The following is a 19,140-nucleotide window of genomic DNA, read 5'->3' on the forward strand; positions in this document are numbered from 1 at the left end:
CTAGATGGAAGATTAAAAGAAATGCTTATTTTCTTCTCTTGGTGTTAAAATCCACTCTGAAACACCGTAAAGAGAGAGGGAGAGTGGAGAGATTCAGTAGAGGTGCAATATACAGTAACCAGGTATAGTACTGTGACAATCATACCACTTGATCCCTGGTATAATTCTCAAACACGCACCTTAAAGCACATAACTCGTAAGCTGGAGAGAAAATGACATATCACAAATTTAGAAGATCATCATTTAGCCTGGAGAAATAGTTTCCTGCTTTATAAGAAAGCTAGAACATCTTACTATTCATCACTGATTGAAGAAAAGGTTTCTCTCTTCCTCCAAACCATCAGACCCCATTCCTACAAGACTGCTCAAAGAAGTCCTGCCATTAATTAATGCTTCGATCTTAAATATGATCAACCTAAGAGTAGTTGTCAAACAGCTAACAGATCATCTGCAGAGGTTTATTTGAAGAGTTTCAGTCAGGTTTCAGAGCTCATCACAGCACAGAAACAGCTTTAGTGAAGGTTACAAATGATCTTCTTATGGCCTCTGACAGTGGACTCATCTCTGTGCTTGTCCTGCTAGACCTCAGTGCAGCGTTCGATACTGTCGACCATAATATCCTATTAGAGCGATTAGAACATGCTGTAGGTATTACAGGTACTGCGCTGCAGTGGTTTGTATCATATCTATCTCATAGACTCCAGTTTGTGCATGTAAATGGAGAGTCCTCTTCACACACTGAGGTTAATTATGGAGTTCCACAGGGTTCAGTGCTAGGACGACATAAAAAGTAATATAAAACTGAGGTTATTGTACTCGGTCCTAAAAATCTCATTAATATGGTATCAGTAATCAGGCCCCATCTTATCTTAATGACCTTGTAGTACCATATCACCCTATTAGAGCACTTCGCTCTCGCTCTGCAGGCCTACTTGTTGTTCCTAGAGTATTTAAAAGTAGAATGGGAGGCAGAGCCTTCAGTTTTCAGGCCCCTCTTCTGTGGAACCAGCTTCCAGTTTGGATTCAGGAGACAGACACTATCTCTACTTTTAAGATTAGGCTTCAAACTTTCCTTTTTGCTAAAGCATATAGTTAGGGCTGGACCAGGTGACCCTGAATCCTCCCTTAGTTATGCTGCAATAGACGTAGGCTGCCGGGGGATTCCCATGATGCATTGAGTTTTTCCTTCTTCAGTCACCTTTCTCACTCACTATGTGTGAATAGACCTCTCTGCACTGAATCATACGTACAGCATGTCTTTATCCTGTCTTCCTTCTCTCACCCCAACCGGTCGCAGCAGATGGCCCCGCCCCTCCCTGAGCCTGGTTGGCGCTGTATAAATAAAATTTAATTTAATTTTATTGACCACCTGCCTAATATTGTCTTGGTCCCCCTTTTGCTTCCAATGTAACAGATCCTGTAAGTCCTGTGAGTTGCGAGGTTGAGCCTTGATGGATCAGACTCTAGCATATCCCACAGATGCCTGATTTGACTGAGATTTGGGGAATATGGAGGTCAAACCCTCAAATGCATTGTTGTGCTCCTCAAACCATTGCTCTGTGGCTGGGTGAATGATCCTGCCTAAAGACACCACAGCCATCAGGGAGCACCATTTCCATGAAAGGGTGTACATGGTCTGCAACAAGACTTAGACAGGTGGAACGTGTCAAAGTAACATCCAGATTGATGAATTACCCGACGTTTCGCAGCAGAACATTGTCTAAAGCGTCACACTGCTAGCTCGTCTTTTTCCCATGGTGCATCCAGTCAGGTGTTCCCCAGGAAATGACGCGCAGTATCAAATTTATACAATATCAAATATTGCCTACATAAATTCCAACCCTGGCCATCCACGTGATGTAAAAGAAAATGTGACTCATCATATTAGCCTACCTTCTTCCATTGCTCCAATTCTGACGCTCATGTGTCCATTGCTGGTGTTTTCAGTGGTGCACAGAGGTCAGCATGAGCATCCTGACTGGTCTGCAGCCACATGTGCAACACACTGTGATACGCTGTGTATTCTGACATCTTTCTGTCAGAACCAGAATCAACTTTTTTCAGCAATTTGACTGATAGTATCTCATCTGTTGAGTCAGACCACAAGGGCCAGTCTTCACTGCCCACGAGCATCAGTGAGCCTTGGCCATCAATGATCTTTGGACTACTTGAACACTGCATACACAGCTTGAGTTGTCTCAAGCCGCTTCATAATGTAAGGTAAAGACGTACAGTATAACAGAGAGATTTAGTTGTCCACTCTGAAAAAAGACTCTTTTAACAGGAAATGGCAGAATCAGGCTCAGCAAGCGACAGCCATCTACTGCTGCTGGGTTTGAGGCAAGAAAATACAAACAAACAACAAGCGGGACAAAAAACGAACTACAGAACAAATACATGAGTGAAAAGAGAGGCATGCAGACAAATACACACCAACTTCATCTAGATTTGGACATATTACACAGTTTGTACATTATTGGTGGAAATCCAGAGGATTTGCTGCTGTCTGACACATATTTCTTCACTTATATTAGTTTCATAGTGAGCGTATTGATATTGTTTGTTTTTCAGAAGCAGACCATCTACTCATGTTTTTGCTGCTTGCTGTGTGATTGATATTTTAAATTCTGTGGTTGTATTTCAAAGATATATATTCCAAGCACCATCTGATACACACTGTTTTCCTCTTATTTTCCCTGCCGCTGGTTTCCCCTGAACAGTCATTCACGATGTCATATTTTCCCCATGTTAAATGTGTTTTTGCTGCTGTGAATATACTATCATCACTGTTTCTTTGTGGACTTGCTCCTAGCACTCCTCAGAGCACTTCCTGGAGATCAAACTGGAGTCCTACAACACCCGCCACTTCCACATCAAGAAGGACGTTGCCTTTACTGAGGTAACCTCTCTCTCAGACACACCTGAAGAATGGCTCTAATGATCTAGTTACCGAGAGTTTGATTGAACCTGTATCTACTTTTGTTAAACCTCATCACTCAGAATGTTTTTATTTAAAGATACAAATAAGGACAACAAACATCTTCTGAGCTTTTGTGTGGAAAGTTCCAGCAGTGTTACTGACTTGAAGTGCCGCATGTAGTGAGTCAGACTGCAGGTCAAGGAGTTCAAGCCGAACATCACTGGATTATTTATCTACACTGCAAGTAAAGGGAGATTAAACCATGTGCTTTTCACTTCGAATGTTTGAAGGCAAATCACCTTGAAACTCATCTTGCAGGGAGTGGATGAGCAGGAGCTGAGACGATCAGCTGATGAGACAGAGTGAGAAAGTTGCTCTCTTTCTCATGAAAGCCTTCAGGCTGTATGTTTCATGTGCAAATAGGCCCTTGCATTGCAGTTATATATATTTTATATATATATAAATATATATTTTAACTCAAAAGTACAGTTTTTAAATTTAACCCTAACCCTTGTGCGTGTTTTTTATTTTGACAGCGAATGCGCACCTGCGGACCACTTATGTGCAGCCCTGGTTATTTAGCTCGTCATATTGCAGCCACAGAAATTCTTTTGTCCATGAAACCATAAAGCTGCACTTTCTTTTTGCCTTATAGTCTGATTTGTCATAACTTCTCCGTTTTGTGGTAAGCTTTTCTTTGGCTGTCACTTCTTCACCCTGACCTGTCTTATTTGGCTCAGCAGAACTACAATATATATCCTGCTGCTTTTACACACACACTCACATAAGCTCAGCGATTCTCTGCTCGATCAACCTCTCACATGTTTAAGCTGCGGGAGATTTCACTTGTCATGTTTGCATAGTAAGCTAACGATTAATAAGACGATGTCAGAGGAATTGGTGCACAAATTATCATCACTCACAGATCAGTGCTGTCGCTCTCTATACACAGTTCTCACATATTGACAGTGGCTCACCGATGCCAATGACATAATTACCCAGCTACATTTCTGAAAGAATGCAAAAGCATTGACATATATTTTTCCTTCCTACAATAGCCCGACGGGCAGGGAAGAGATAGATTTTGGTAGCCCGACTGAAAAAAATCGCTAGCCCCAGGACGTCGGGCTAGCGATATTGCGAGCCCTGTATCTGATTGAGGAATCACTCATCTTTGGAAAAGAGAGTTTATTACAGAGAAATGTCTCTTTCCAAAATAAAAGCTATACTATCCGCTTCTTCTGGGCTATATTCTCAGCAGCATAAGGAGAATCATGTGCTAACAGCTGTCTAAATGACTCGGCTAAAGTTAGTAGCATGCTTGTTGTTTTTGTCTTTGCACTAGGATGATGTCGGAGTAAATGTGCAGTCATATTCGTTGTGTTCCCACTAGTGCTTTCAGGTTAATCTCGTTGAAATGACCTTAACGCCACAACACGGCACATCTCCGTTAACGAGCTACCGCCGATCGCTCCGTGCATGGGGCTAGACGGCCAACACGTTAACGAGCTAACTGCGCTAACACACTAGTTCACACCAATGTAATTGAGCATTGCGTGGCACATCCAACATACTGTTTTACTTTAGTCCATGACTCGCTTACCTTCAGGGTCATACGTCACATGAAAACCAAAATAATTCCAAACGCCAGATCTGAATGTTGCAAGGAGAGCTTAACTTCTGTCTTGCTAGCTTGCCCTGTGCTCTTCCTTCTGACGATGCTGTCTGTGTTGAGCGCTCAGTGGATCTGCGCTCGACAGTGCAGCCTAGGCGGAGTAGTCGAACGCAGATTCACTGAGCGCTCAACACAGACAGCATCGTCAGAAGGAAAGTTGATAAAATAAATTACAAATGTCGTATTGTTCGATACATATGCGTACCGAACCGAAAGCACTGTATCGAACGGTTCAATATCGATACGAATATCGTTGCACCCCTAATATTACCACTTCATTTAAAGCTGCAGATGGTAATCCTTTGCTAAACTATGTAAGGTTGGCTTTCAAAGGTGGGCAAACCTTCCTCTATCACTTCTTGGTAGGAAATGAATAATCTACCCATATTTCTCTGTGGTTTTCAGTGCATCCCTGTGTTTTTACCTAAATCCTTTTTCAAATCTGTGAATCGAATGATTTCATCATTTATTTGGGAAAACAAAACCCCCAGGATTAGTATGACCTCACTACAACAGGGTAGGCTCAGTGGTGGTCTCGCTCTTCAAAAGTTTACTTACTGGCTGAATGATCTTCAGGCTACTTGGTGCTGCCCTGAGGCTTAATCGTGTCTCTCTACCTCACCTTCTTACACCTTCAGCACTATTATTTTCATCCCTCCCTGTTTCCCTGTTACAGTTTACAGACAACCCTGTTCTAATTGCCTCTCTAAAAATATGGTATTAATTCTGGCATCACTTCAGTTCAGCCTCTGCTCTGGCCCCAATCTGTAACAACCACCTCCTCCCCCCTCCCTGGTGGACTCGTCCTTCTGTAAATGGGCAAGAAACGGTATTAAATGGTTTTTTAAAGATAACACTTTCCTCAGCTTTAGTGACCTGACTTCTTTGTACGATTTGCCCTCGTGTCAGTTGTTCCGCTATTTTCAAAGACATGTGCATCTTCTATCTGGCCCGAGTTTCCAAGTCATGCCCCCAATCATTGGTAGGAAGACTTATTTGAGCTAAAGCCTCACCATAAGGCTCTTATATCACAAATATATACTTTCATTACGGCATCGGGCAATTATTCAACCCAAAAAATTGCTTCCAGTTGGGAACAGGATTTGGGTCTTAAGTTTGTGGAAGATTACTGGGACAAAGTCACTGACATAATTCATACCTCATCCTCGTGTGCAAGACTCTCCCTTATTCAGTTTACGACGGTATACAGATTACACTTCTCAAGATGTAGACTAGATCTAAAATATATCCCGGTATTCCTGACCTGTGCAACAGATGCAACACCTCCCCCTGTGGTTTAACTTGTTTTTACCTGCCCAACACTTCAGTTATACTGCACTTTTTATTTTAAAGTGCTCTCTCATGTTTCTGAAGATTCCACCCTAAACCTTCATCGTTAGCAGCTGGATGTCATCGCTTTCCCTTTATTGCTGGCACGGCGTGGAATTTTGCTGGCTTGGAAAACTCCTCACCCTCCTGCTCGATCACGTTGGCTGGAACATGTTATGTTCTGATATGTCAAATTACATGTAAAAAGTCTATAAATAAAGAGGGAAACAAATGTTCACAGCTCCTTTCCAGCAGGGACGCCAGAGGAATCATTTATTTACGTTTCTGTAAAAAAGCAGCATAGATTGTGCAGCTCCGCTCTGTAAGAGTTTTATTTCTGTAGCGCCTCTACTCAGGACCAGTACACTCTCACTTCAAATAGAGACCCTAGACATCTTTCTAGGTTCAGGAGGAGGTTTTGTTTTGGAGACTCACAAAAGGAGTTGGCTTGGAAGTGAATAACTGGGACCTTTATTGCCTCAGTACCATTTATACACATATACAACACAATAACCCAAATTGCACACTAATAGTGCATTTTTAAAGGTGAATACATGTAAAACAAAACAAAATAAAGACATTTAAATGGAAGATTTATACTGAACAGTATCAGAGCTCTTTGGAATGAATGAAACAGATTAAAGTGTTCCTGTTGTGAAGTTTGAATTGTCCAGTCTGAATTGTCCTTTAAAGTCGTTGAAAACCCAAACAGGTGTACTGTAGGGGAATTGTCAGTGTGCAGACCCTATTATCCGGGTAGGAAAAGTAGTGCATAGGGCTTATCTGTAATCCAGGGTTGCTTGAATCAGTTTCTCAGGCAAATCCCACAATCCGATCGCATGGCTGGCCACACCATTTCACGATCATCCAGGATCTCATTTGGGCTGTTCTCGCCGTCAGTGGTTCTCCAGAATCCTTCTAGTAGTTCAAAAAAACCAATCTACACAAACAGTGCAGAACAATCAATTTCTTTTCCCATTTTGTGTTCTTAACATGAGCTCATTAACTTCTTTTCCAAATGTATTAATCACAAATGGCATTCCCTTTAGCTTTACCAAGTTACAAGAGTTACAGTAACTTGTTTGTACCAGTATCAACAATTTTATCAAAATTATATCACAACAAAGAACATCAGCAGCTTAAACTGTAATGTAAACAGTCATAGCAATGAAAGTGACATTCATCCTTAAGGCTTACAAGAAAATGTAACTTAATTCAGTGCAAATACTATTAAACTTGAAATATGCTCATATCTATTAAGACATAACCATTCTAATATAAACAGAGCTATTGCTTCTACTTGAATACCTCCCCGATCGGAATATGGCTTCAGCGGGGTGGGGTGGCTAACAGCTATTAGCAGCTAGCATCGCATCTAGCATCGGCATCGTTTAGCTCAAAGCATTCAACACTTATAACACACTGTAAAGAACAACAGGAGAAGTGAAACAACACGCCAGATTCTCATAGCTCCCGATTGGTTTTTGTTCAAAGGTTTCTGAGCTGAATCGGCTAGTGAAATACATTATCTAACTTAACAGGTAGCTAACGAAAGCACGTGACTCACCGGGATTTTCAGACACAAATAACTTGACAGACGTTATTCCCTTTGTGGTCAGAGTTCGGGGCCTAATAAAAGAGTACCTTATTAGCATTTATACGTAAAACAATCTGGTCTCATTAACCGGGTTGCAGTATTGCATACCAAGATACTTTTTCCATGCGCTCCGACACGTACTTGACCGCCATCAGAGGGAAGATCTCACAGGAAGAGAGAGGTAATACTTCCTGCGCACTAGACGCAAGGTCGTCAGAACACAAGACTGCATCACAGCGCCCCCTTGTGACAATAACAGGCTATAGCCTTAGATTACAAAAAGGGATTTTGCAGCCCTGTATTTCACATGGGTTACACCCTCCCCCTTTGACCCAGCATGAGCCCCTTCATGCGTCACGCTGTGGTCTACAGATGAACTCTCATAGTCACCTATTGTATAAAGTGCTTGGTTAAAGCTCTCTATGAGGCTCTGCGCAAAGGAAATTAAGGGATTTCCCAACTCAGGATAATGGAAGCGCCTTGGTGGTCGACGTGTCCTTTCTGACTTACGAACATGGTCATTTTTTTCTCCACTGTCAACAGTTTCCTTATGCTCCAGAGCTACCTCAGGGGTTTGTGGGTTCAGATCAATGATTTCCGTAGCTATAGGAGCCTCTACATCAATGGACGGTACATCAATGCTGTCTTCGGCCACAGCTGATTTTTGACTAGTCATAGTTGGTAAAGTTACATCGTCTTCAGTAGGGTGTTGCTCAGCCACAACATCTGGCTCCTCTCCTTCAGCTACTTCAGGAGGTACCCCTACAGGCTCTGCAGGCAGCAAAGGGGAGCTGCCTCTGCAAGGCTCATTCTGAGGCTGAGGGTTTACACAGTCTGCTGGCGTAGCTGGTATACAACTACCCTCCGGTACTGTTTTTCCTGTTTGCTGTCGTCTCTTCGGGATTTCAAACACCTGAACCAACTTTCCAGGAATGACAGAAGACTGCCTAGGATAGACAGGTGAGTCGTCTTCAGATTCTGATTGCTCCTCCAGTAACAGAGGCTGACTGCGCCTCGTTCTTGGCCTGCAACTCTTTGGCTTGACCTGGTCAACTTCCTCAGCTTCAGATAAGTCACCACAAGGGAGTAAGAGATCCCTGTGAAGAGTTCGAATAGGACCATCTCCATTCATAGGCTGTACAACATACACAGGTAGGTCTACCATCTTTTCCACCACTCTGTACATGGTTGACTCCCACTTATCTGCAAGTTTGTGTTTATTCCGAAGTCGCAGGTTCCGCACTAGCACTTGATCACCTTTCTCCAAAGTTGACTCCCTGACAGTTTTGTCAAAACGGCGTTTATTCCGTTCAGCAACCTTCTGAGAGTTTTTGGCAGCGATCTGATAGCTCTCTTGAAGGCGAGCCTTCAGAGCTCTCACATACTGAGAGTGAGATGTAGGAGAGCCATCTTTAACTGGCAGGCAGAATGCAATATCCACGGGAAGCCTCGGCTGGCGACCAAACATTAACTCGTATGGGCTAAACCCAGTGGTCTCGTTCTTGGTGCAATTATAGGCGTGAGTTAGTGGTTTCACATAATCGCGCCAATGAGTTTTCTCTTTGTCTCGTAGAGTTCCTAACATGCCAAGAAGAGTTCGGTTGAACCGTTCAACTGGGTTTCCCCGTGGATGATAAGGACTGGTGCGCACCTTCGTGATACCAGCTAGGGCACAGAGCTCTTTAATGAGTTGGGACTCAAAATCCCTGCCCTGATCACTAAGCAGGCGCTCAGGAAAACCATAATGCACCAGAAACTGCTCCCAAAGACACTTCGCAACTGTTGTAGCCTTTTGGTCTTTTGTTGGCATAGCAACAGCGTATTTGGTGAAATGATCAGTTATGACCAGAATGTCTTTGGTGTTGTGACTGTCAGGCTCCAAGGATAAATAGTCCATGCATACGAGTTCCATGGGACGGGTTGTTTGGATACTCACAAGAGGTGCTGCTCTTTCAGGAAGGGTCTTCCTTCTAACACAACGTCCGCAAGACTTAATCTTTCTCTCTACATCAGTTGCCATTTTAGGCCAATAAAATCTTGACCTAACCAAGTCGAGGGTTCTTTCCAAACCCATATGCCCCATGTTGTCATGAAGGCAAGTGAGAATGGTGGACCTTAAAGACTCAGGGACGACAAGCTGAAAGGTGACATTTTCACCTGATTTGCGGGTTCTGTAGAGGAGACCATTTTTCAGTTCCAAACGTTTCCACTCTTTGAGCATTAGTTTAAGCTCTAAGGATGCAGAGTTCGGATTGGAATTTGCTTCACCTCCATTTTCTAACATGTTGACCACATACCCAATAATTGGGTCAGACCTCTGATGCTGTTGGAGTTCTACCTCACTATAGGTAGGTATGACAGAACAACCTAATGTTCCATCATCTGCGTAGACGTCTGGCACCGCATCGGTATGTAGAGCAAGGGACTCTACCAAAGTGATAGAAGGTAGGCTATTGTCAGATTCACCTAAGAGATGACGGTGGCACAAGACACTGAATGTGTCAGCTGTCACATCTTGTCTGTTGGGAGATGAAGAGAGATGATGGGAAGCGAATTGTTTCATTCGCTCTTTTTCTTCAAGAGAAGCATAGTCATCATCCACAGTATCATGTGGCCGCCTAGAGAGGCCATCTGCATCTTGATTGCTCTTACCAGCACGATACTTAATATTAAAGTCGAAGGTGGAGAGAGCGGCCAACCAGCGGTAGCTGGCAGCATCGAGCTTGGCTGACTTCAAAACATAGGTCAATGGGTTGTTGTCCGTTAAAACCGTGAATGTGTTCCCGTAGAGATAATCTTGGAACTTCTCTACAATGGACCACTTTAATGCAAGAAATTCCAGTTTATGAGCTGGATACCGCTTTTCACTGGGTGAAAGTCCTCTACTTGCGTAGGCAATAACCCTCACTTCACCATCCTGTTCTTGATACAAGGCTGCCCCTAACCCAGAGGTGCTCGCATCAGTATGGAGGACGTATGGTAATTTTGGGTTAGCATAGCCAAGCACTGGAGCTGATGTCAGTTTCTCTATGATTACCTCAAAAGCTTCCTGACAAGCAGGTGTCCAACGGCTGGAAAGAGGCTCTTTAGGGTTCAAGTATCCGCTAGGACCGGGTGTCACCTTCCTGCCCTTCCTGTATGGTGGGTAGCCTTTGGTAAGATCATTCAGGGGTTTGACAATTTTTGAATAGTCCTTCACAAACCGTCGATAGTACCCTGCAAAACCTAGGAAAGACTTGAGGTCACTGAGCGTCTGGGGTCTTGGCCAGGTTTTGAGAGCTCTGACCTTCTCAGGGTCGGTCTCTACACCTTTGGTAGACACGATGTGTCCTAGGTATCGCACAGAACTTTGGAAGAAGGAGCACTTTTTGGGAGAAAGTTTCAACCCATATTCTCTCAGTTGCTGAAGGACACGTAGAAGCCTGGTTTCATGTTCCTCCAAAGTGCTGGAGAACACGATGATGTCATCTATGAACACCAGAACTTCTTTCAGATTGAGGCTGCCCATACACCGTTCCATTAAGCGCTGGAAGGTGCTGGGAGCGTTGGTGATCCCCTGGGGCATACGGTTAAACTCGTAAAATCCCAAGGGGCACACAAAAGCTGTCTTGGGCTTATCACATTCCTCCATCTCAATCTGGTAATAACCAGACTTGAGATCCATTACTGAAAACCATTTGGATCCAGCAAGGGCTGAGAAAGCCTCTTCAAGGTTTGGAAGTGCGTACGCATCTCGTATTGTTAACGCATTGAGCTTACGATAATCAATACAAAGACGGACCTCTCCATTCTTCTTTTTAACCACCACAATCGGTGAAGCATAAGGGGACTCTGATTCACGGATTACTCCTGCATCAAGGAGTGCTTGCAAGTGCTTCCTCACAGCTTCATAATCATTTGGGTGGATTGGCCTGGACTTTTGCTTAAAGGGTGCTTCATCCTTTAAGTTTATGTGATGTGTGACTTTAGATACATGTCCAAGATCCAAATCATGCTGGGCAAAAACATCAGCATAGGCACTTAGACGCTGGGTAACCCTCTCTTTCCACTCCTGCGGGAGGGGAGAATTGCCAAAGTCAAATGTCAAATCTGGGTGAGCAGGTTCATCAACTGGCTGTGCAGTAACATTACAACATTTCACAGTGTCATCATTTTTGGTTGAAATGGGTGATTCGTCATATATCTTTGCAGGACTATGGAGCTCTGCAATGACACATCTAGAAGGCAGTGTTACGTCATGCTCAGTTTCATTTCTCACCCATATAGGTAACCTATGAGGATGCTTCTTGGGCAAAGTGACAAGACAGCACTCCACAAAAATTCCCCCTGGTAAGGTGGATGTCGTTGGCTGTTCAACAATGGCACATTCACCAGCACTGCTGGATCTGACACAGCCTTCAAGGAGGACCCTCCCTTGAGCTGGTACTACGCGTTGCACCTTGCCCTTAAGAGTTACAAAGCCATCGTTTCCGGCTAGGTTTATCTCTCTCCTGACCTTGAGTGTACGGAGGATCTGCCTGTAGCCATAGACCGACGACAAATCATTGGGATCTTTACCTTGACAATATTCGTCGTACAGAACATCAAGTGCATTTGTCCCAATCAGCACAGGCAAGTCACAGTTAGAGCGTAAGTCAGGTACTACTAAAGCAAGGCTAGAAACCTCAGGCTCAGTTTCAATAAAGCTTTTTGGAAACTTAAGGCTGATGGGTATGTATCCCAAGTAAGGAACATTTTGGCCACTAGCAGCCTCAACATCCAGGCCACTGATAGGCTGAATGGGATGTTCTGAAAGATTGGTGTTGTAAAATGAAGCGGACACTGTGGTCACTTGAGACCCAGTGTCAAGGAGACAACTGCAATTGACTCCCGACACGGTAACATTTGCTGTACATTTCTGTCCTACAAGTCCCTTGGGTAACCTAATCTGGGGTCGTGCTGCACAAGAGAGAGAAGATACTTTGCTCTGAGGTTCCGGTTTGGGACGTTCATGATTACTTTCAGTTCCTGGTAGTCCCTCCCCAGAAACTGATTTTAGTTTAAAGCTGACATATTCTGTTCCTCCCAGACTTGTAGTTTTTGGTTGAACTCCTTACGTTTCATTTCAACTAGTTCAGGGTTTGGTTCATTGCTGCAAGAGGGAGCAATATGACCATCCTCGCCGCACCTGAAGCAGTACCATGGGCGTGGCTTCTTAGTGGGCTTAGTCTCACTTGGGTCAGATTTCTCTTTAGGAAGAATCTTGAACTTAGGTTTGGTTTTCTTATTTGGCTTGTCAGAGTTCTGGCTTGAACTGTCAATAGCTGATGCTTTCAGTGAAGCCACTTGGGCTTGTAGCTTTGCAAGTTTCCTTTCTAACTTATGTGCATCAAAAGGCACTAGCCTATCATTAACAGCTGATACGTCTGTATCATCAGTGACATACTCTCCTACTTCAAGGGAGTTCAAATGTGCCTTAGGTTTAGAAATGCCTAAGTGCTGTTTCATTCGGCTGGACTTTGCCGCTTGCCGGTCCTCCTCAGTACGTAGCATGAGGAGCAACTCTGGAAATGAAGGTGGCTTGTCCTTCTTCTGCTCAAGCTGCAAGGTTGTGATCAAGCTGTTGTTCCAGCAACCTCTACAAAACTGTTTAAGCAGTTGGCGATCTGAATCATTTGTAGTGATGCCACCTCTTTTAATGACTTTACTCAGGGTTATCTGCAACCGCTGTAAATAGGCAGAAGGCTTTTCACCCGAGTTCTGGTTTGTGCTCAGGAATTTGGCAAAAAGCTCATCCCCATCATCAACAGTACCATACGCTGAGTCAAGAAGGCTGAGATAGTCATGGGGAGAAGCGTTAGGACCAAGGTGCTTTACAATGTTAGCAGCTGGTGGAAGAAGGCTCTCAACTATTTTCCTTACCATATGTTTGTCAGATATGGTACAATCTATGAGGTGGAATTCAACATTGTTGCGCCACGTATCATAATCAGCTTCGAAAGTAGAGCAAGGGGTTTTCCCCGAGAAGGGCCTGAGCTTTGCATGACCTTGAGAAGGCATTTCATTGTTCTTAATGACATGCTCAACTACTACTCTCTGTACTTCAGGTGTAGTGAGCTGTTCAGGTGGTAAGTAGATAGTGGTTTTTCTGTGCGAGGGAGTCACTTCTACACTTGGAGAGGATGAGTGAGAGTCATGCTCAGGCAAGTGGGTTAAATCACTGCCCAGTTTAAGAGGACTTTGATGCTCTATGATGGCTGGTTCATCTTGGTCTGTGTCACTAGTGAGCTGCAGATTCTGATTAGGCACTGTTACATTTGGCCCAACTGCGGGATCACTCTCAGTGGACTTCTTCATTCTGGCCAGCTCATCTAGTAAAACCTTCTCAAAATCTGCACCACTCAGTTTAGCAAGCCCTTTCAGTTCAGTTAGGTAAGAATGGGTTAAACATGAACCCCTGTCTGCAGCATACAGCGCAGACAGAAGCTGGATATGATGGACAACACTTGGGTTACGGCTTTGTCTTTTGCAAGGCAAGCTATCCTTAAGGAACTGGACTGGTTCACCTGATTGGAACTCCACAATGGCTGTGTTTTTAAACTGTGCCTCTGTGCTAGTTACTTTGATTACTCTTCCAATAGAACCAAACTGCCCTAAGTAATCAATAACCTCATTGTCAACCTCATCGCCTGTTAACCCTCCTACTAGGACAGAGTTAGGTACTTTGACACCTTCACTTTGGATTACATCCATGTTGTCTTATTGCTCCAACCCAGAATGTCATGGACAATTGTAATGATTTGACCCAAAAGGCATGAAAGCACCAGTTGCTCAACTTCCAAAATAAAAGGAATTAAACCTCCTGGCTGGCTCGCCACGTTTTGTGTAGCGCCTCTACTCAGGACCAGTACACTCTCACTTCAAATAGAGACCCTAGACATCTTTCTAGGTTCAGGAGGAGGTTTTGTTTTGGAGACTCACAAAAGGAGTTGGCTTGGAAGTGAATAACTGGGACCTTTATTGCCTCAGTACCATTTATACACATATACAACACAATAACCCAAATTGCACACTAATAGTGCATTTTTAAAGGTGAATACATGTAAAACAAAACAAAATAAAGACATTTAAATGGAAGATTTATACTGAACAGTATCAGAGCTCTTTGGAATGAATGAAACAGATTAAAGTGTTCCTGTTGTGAAGTTTGAATTGTCCAGTCTGAATTGTCCTTTAAAGTCGTTGAAAACCCAAACAGGTGTACTGTAGGGGAATTGTCAGTGTGCAGACCCTATTATCCGGGTAGGAAAAGTAGTGCATAGGGCTTATCTGTAATCCAGGGTTGCTTGAATCAGTTTCTCAGGCAAATCCCACAATCCGATCGCATGGCTGGCCACACCATTTCACGATCATCCAGGATCTCATTTGGGCTGTTCTCGCCGTCAGTGGTTCTCCAGAATCCTTCTAGTAGTTCAAAAAAACCAATCTACACAAACAGTGCAGAACAATCAATTTCTTTTCCCATTTTGTGTTCTTAACATGAGCTCATTAACTTCTTTTCCAAATGTATTAATCACAAATGGCATTCCCTTTAGCTTTACCAAGTTACAAGAGTTACAGTAACTTGTTTGTACCAGTATCAACAATTTTATCAAAATTATATCACAACAAAGAACATCAGCAGCTTAAACTGTAATGTAAACAGTCATAGCAATGAAAGTGACATTCATCCTTAAGGCTTACAAGAAAATGTAACTTAATTCAGTGCAAATACTATTAAACTTGAAATATGCTCATATCTATTAAGACATAACCATTCTAATATAAACAGAGCTATTGCTTCTACTTGAATACCTCCCCGATCGGAATATGGCTTCAGCGGGGTGGGGTGGCTAACAGCTATTAGCAGCTAGCATCGCATCTAGCATCGGCATCGTTTAGCTCAAAGCATTCAACACTTATAACACACTGTAAAGAACAACAGGAGAAGTGAAACAACACGCCAGATTCTCATAGCTCCCGATTGGTTTTTGTTCAAAGGTTTCTGAGCTGAATCGGCTAGTGAAATACATTATCTAACTTAACAGGTAGCTAACGAAAGCACGTGACTCACCGGGATTTTCAGACACAAATAACTTGACAGACGTTATTCCCTTTGTGGTCAGAGTTCGGGGCCTAATAAAAGAGTACCTTATTAGCATTTATACGTAAAACAATCTGGTCTCATTAACCGGGTTGCAGTATTGCATACCAAGATACTTTTTCCATGCGCTCCGACACGTACTTGACCGCCATCAGAGGGAAGATCTCACAGGAAGAGAGAGGTAATACTTCCTGCGCACTAGACGCAAGGTCGTCAGAACACAAGACTGCATCACAGCGCCCCCTTGTGACAATAACAGGCTATAGCCTTAGATTACAAAAAGGGATTTTGCAGCCCTGTATTTCACATGGGTTACATTTCCTTTTACTTATTCTGATAGGCTGTACAACTCTGGTGCTCTGTGATGTCACATCCTTAAAGTGATCATTTGAATACAGTCACCTCAATGTGTTTTATATTGTAAGGTAAACCATACAGTAGAAACCCCAACAATCAGCCCCCTCATGGGGGAGCAGATCCAGGCTCAGGGAGGGACAGTCATGTTCTGCGATAGTTTGGGGGTTCGGGGGAAAAAGAGCAGAGAGACAAAGAGAGACACATATTAAAGACTAATAATGTAATGTACGGAGCGGTATATGCTTATGGAGTCAAAAGAGAAAGGTGAAAAAGAAATTATTGGCTTAACACATCTCGGAGCTGCAGTGTGATTGGCTGCCTCTGTTGTGACAGGTAAATGGCAAGACGTTGCACCAACCTGAAGATGGAGTGCACCTGACAGTAATTGATGGGCATGATGGGAAGGTGGTGGACACGAAAGGCTTCAGGAATTCCATCCTCCAGGGAATTCCTGCAGAGATAGACAACTACATCAGTGGACTGAGAGACAAGTAAGAAACTCTCTCCACCTACACTGACAAACACCCTGAGGTACATTGCTGTTTCATGTTCTGATAGACTGTGTCCTTTGGGGACATAAAAGGACCTCCAAAAATTGATTTACATTGACATTGTGTGTTAAACTCATCTAAATGCTTTTCAGATCAAAAAATGTATTTTGCTGCATTAAAATATCAATCAATGTGTCTCTCCCTCTTTCACTAGTTCAATTGTCCTCATGACATCCAAGGGTCGCCTGGTTACCAGAGGATCCTGGACCAAAGTCCTGGGGAAACTTGGCGCAGAGAAAAGCGTCCGTTTGAAAGGTAGCTGTTATGTGCTTATTCTATTATCTTGTCTTTTTACTCTGTAAAGGCTGATGGAGTATTGCCATCACCCTGCTGAGTGGGCGGGTGGTGTGGACACCCAATAACTTGAGAACGAGCCAACGTAGGAGTTTCAAATTGATACTGAAAGTGCCTCGACTATCTCAGTGACCTTGACATCAAGGTCAGAGTAAGTGTTCCAAAAGTCTCGTGAATGTGATAACTTGAGATGTAGGATTTTGAATGTGATACTGTAGGTGGGTCTGCTCAGAGGCTGAGGGGTAGCACTGGTTTCTCCTGCCAACTTTTAAAATTGGTAAAAATTTTATTTATATATACCAGGGGTAGGCAACTCCAGACCTCGAGGGCCGGTGTCCTGCAGGCTTTAGATGTGTCCTTGATCCAACACAGCTGATTCAAATGGCTAAATGACCTCAACATGTCTTGAAGTTGGTAATGAACTAATCATTTGATTCAGGTGTGAGATCTAAAACCTGCAGGACACCAGCCCTCGAGACCTGGAGTTGCCTACCCCTGGTATAGACTGTTCTTTCTTGGAGCATGGCTGCCTAATCGATCTTATCTATCGTTAATGCCACAAATAAAAATAACAGGATGGAAAACTTCTATTACATGGCATGAGTAGTTAATTGTTTCCTTACCCATCAGGCACAGTAACTTTTAATCAACTAGTCTCTCTAATATTGACTAATGTTCATGGCTGCATAGAGAAAGCTCTGCTATTCAAAAACAAAAAGATCACATCGGGCCAAAAAGGCTTCTTTGTTTACAGATGGGCAGTGTTGGTCAAGTTACTTGAAAAAAGTAATCAGTACTTCCCCCAAAAGTAATCCCGTTACTTTACTGATTACTTATTTACAAAAGTAATTAATTACTTAGTTACTTAGTTACTTTTTAAAAACACGATTTACAACCTGAATAGGAGATAAAGCATGTAGCTTGTCATTGTCAGTGTGTGAATGGGTGAATGTAGTGTGAAGCGCTTTGCGGTCCTTAGGGACTAGAAAAGCGCTATACAAATGCAGGCCATTTACCATTTACCATAAAGCGATAGATCTTTCAGCCCAATTCTACTTTTTCTACATAATCATCATACAAAATGTAATCAAATGGAAAAGTCTCTTTTTTAAACTTGTTTTATTAGTTTTAATCTTTTAACTTTATGCATCAAGCAAACATTTAATTATCTGCAACATTCTCTGACTGGAAGAAATTAGTTTAACATTTAAACTTATTTTCTGCACATTCCAGCACATAAAATAAAATATTTTTTGTGTTTACACTCAGTCTTTCAAATAGATGCAAGTAAAACACAGCAGAAAATAAATAAAGTCAAAGACTCAGCGGTCCTGTTGCTCTATTTTCACCTGTAAAGCAGGACTGAGGTAGGCGGAGGTTTACCCTGGTGCAGGTGTGCCGCGGTCAGTGGAAGAATCCGCGAGTTTCTCTGTGAGTTTCCCATCACGTCGTAGCTACTCGGTGCTTGTTGGAAGTTTAGGGGTTTTTTCGCTGTAAAAAGAAGTTTTCTTCCCACGCACAGCGGACACTAATGTTTTTGTCACTTTTTATGGAATCAAACTCAAAGTAAGGTCAGTACTTCCACGCTTTAAACACTGCACGCTCATACTCTCTCTGCACTCCATATATGATCCACTGTTGATCTGCACACAGCTGCTGTCACCAACGTCGCACTCGCTTACGTCACTGTCGTGAGACATTCTCGCAAAAAATCACGGTTTTAGTAACGCAGTAACGCAGCGTTCCTACGGGAAAGTAACGGTAATCTAATTACCGTTTTTGCAATAGTAATCCCTTACTTTACTCGTTACTTGAAAAAAGTAATCAGATTACAATAACGCGTTACTTGTAACGCGTTACTGCCCATCTCTGCAGATGAGACCAACATAGAACTTCTTTGTTTGAATGAGACGTCTTCTTTAGAGAAAACACTTCAATTTAGCATCAGAACTCTTTGTGAAACATGGAAGTGGGAGTGTAAGAATTTTACCGGATCCACTGCATCCAATCCAGGACAGCACTCCATCACAGACTTAACAGTGAATACTGAATTATGCCAGAAGTTGTTCTATCAAAGAAGCATAAAATCTGTCCTTTTCAATGAAGGAGAGCATGAAGTGAGCAGTTGTAGGGCAAATGTATAAGCACCTGCTACAAGTTTAACTTTTTCTTTGAGGAATGAGGAAATACTACTGATTTTAAAAAAAATACTCTAGATGGTTAAGTTAATGAAAGCAGAAAGTGTAAAACTATAGGAATTGTTAGAAACAGTAATCAGCTTTAGGACATCCTGTG

General features: G+C 42.9%; 2 protein-coding genes across 3 annotated transcripts in view; one reads left to right on the forward strand and one right to left on the reverse strand.

The window, feature by feature from the left end:
- Positions 1-19,140, forward strand: part of cemip (cell migration inducing hyaluronidase 1) — a 156,418-nt gene that overhangs the window by 130,259 nt on the left and 7,019 nt on the right. For both annotated transcript variants that reach the window (XM_026185444.2, XM_026185371.2), the window contains exons 26-28: positions 2,813-2,899; positions 16,334-16,491; positions 16,706-16,806. In XM_026185444.2, the coding sequence (XP_026041229.1) occupies positions 2,813-2,899; positions 16,334-16,491; positions 16,706-16,806 (346 nt within the window). The remainder of the gene's footprint in view (positions 1-2,812; positions 2,900-16,333; positions 16,492-16,705; positions 16,807-19,140) is intronic.
- LOC113016453 (uncharacterized) lies at positions 6,373-13,857 on the reverse strand. The gene is made up of 3 exons (XM_080303962.1): positions 12,701-13,857; positions 7,492-12,590; positions 6,373-6,864 (listed from the first exon to the last, which is right to left on the reverse strand). Exons 1-2 carry the CDS (start codon positions 13,855-13,857, stop codon positions 7,790-7,792), a joined length of 5,958 nt encoding a protein of 1,985 aa, XP_080160088.1. The 3' UTR covers positions 6,373-6,864; positions 7,492-7,789.

This window comes from Astatotilapia calliptera, chromosome 1 (assembly GCF_964374335.1).
Source record: "Astatotilapia calliptera chromosome 1, fAstCal68.1, whole genome shotgun sequence".
Lineage (NCBI taxonomy): Eukaryota > Metazoa > Chordata > Actinopteri > Cichliformes > Cichlidae > Astatotilapia > Astatotilapia calliptera.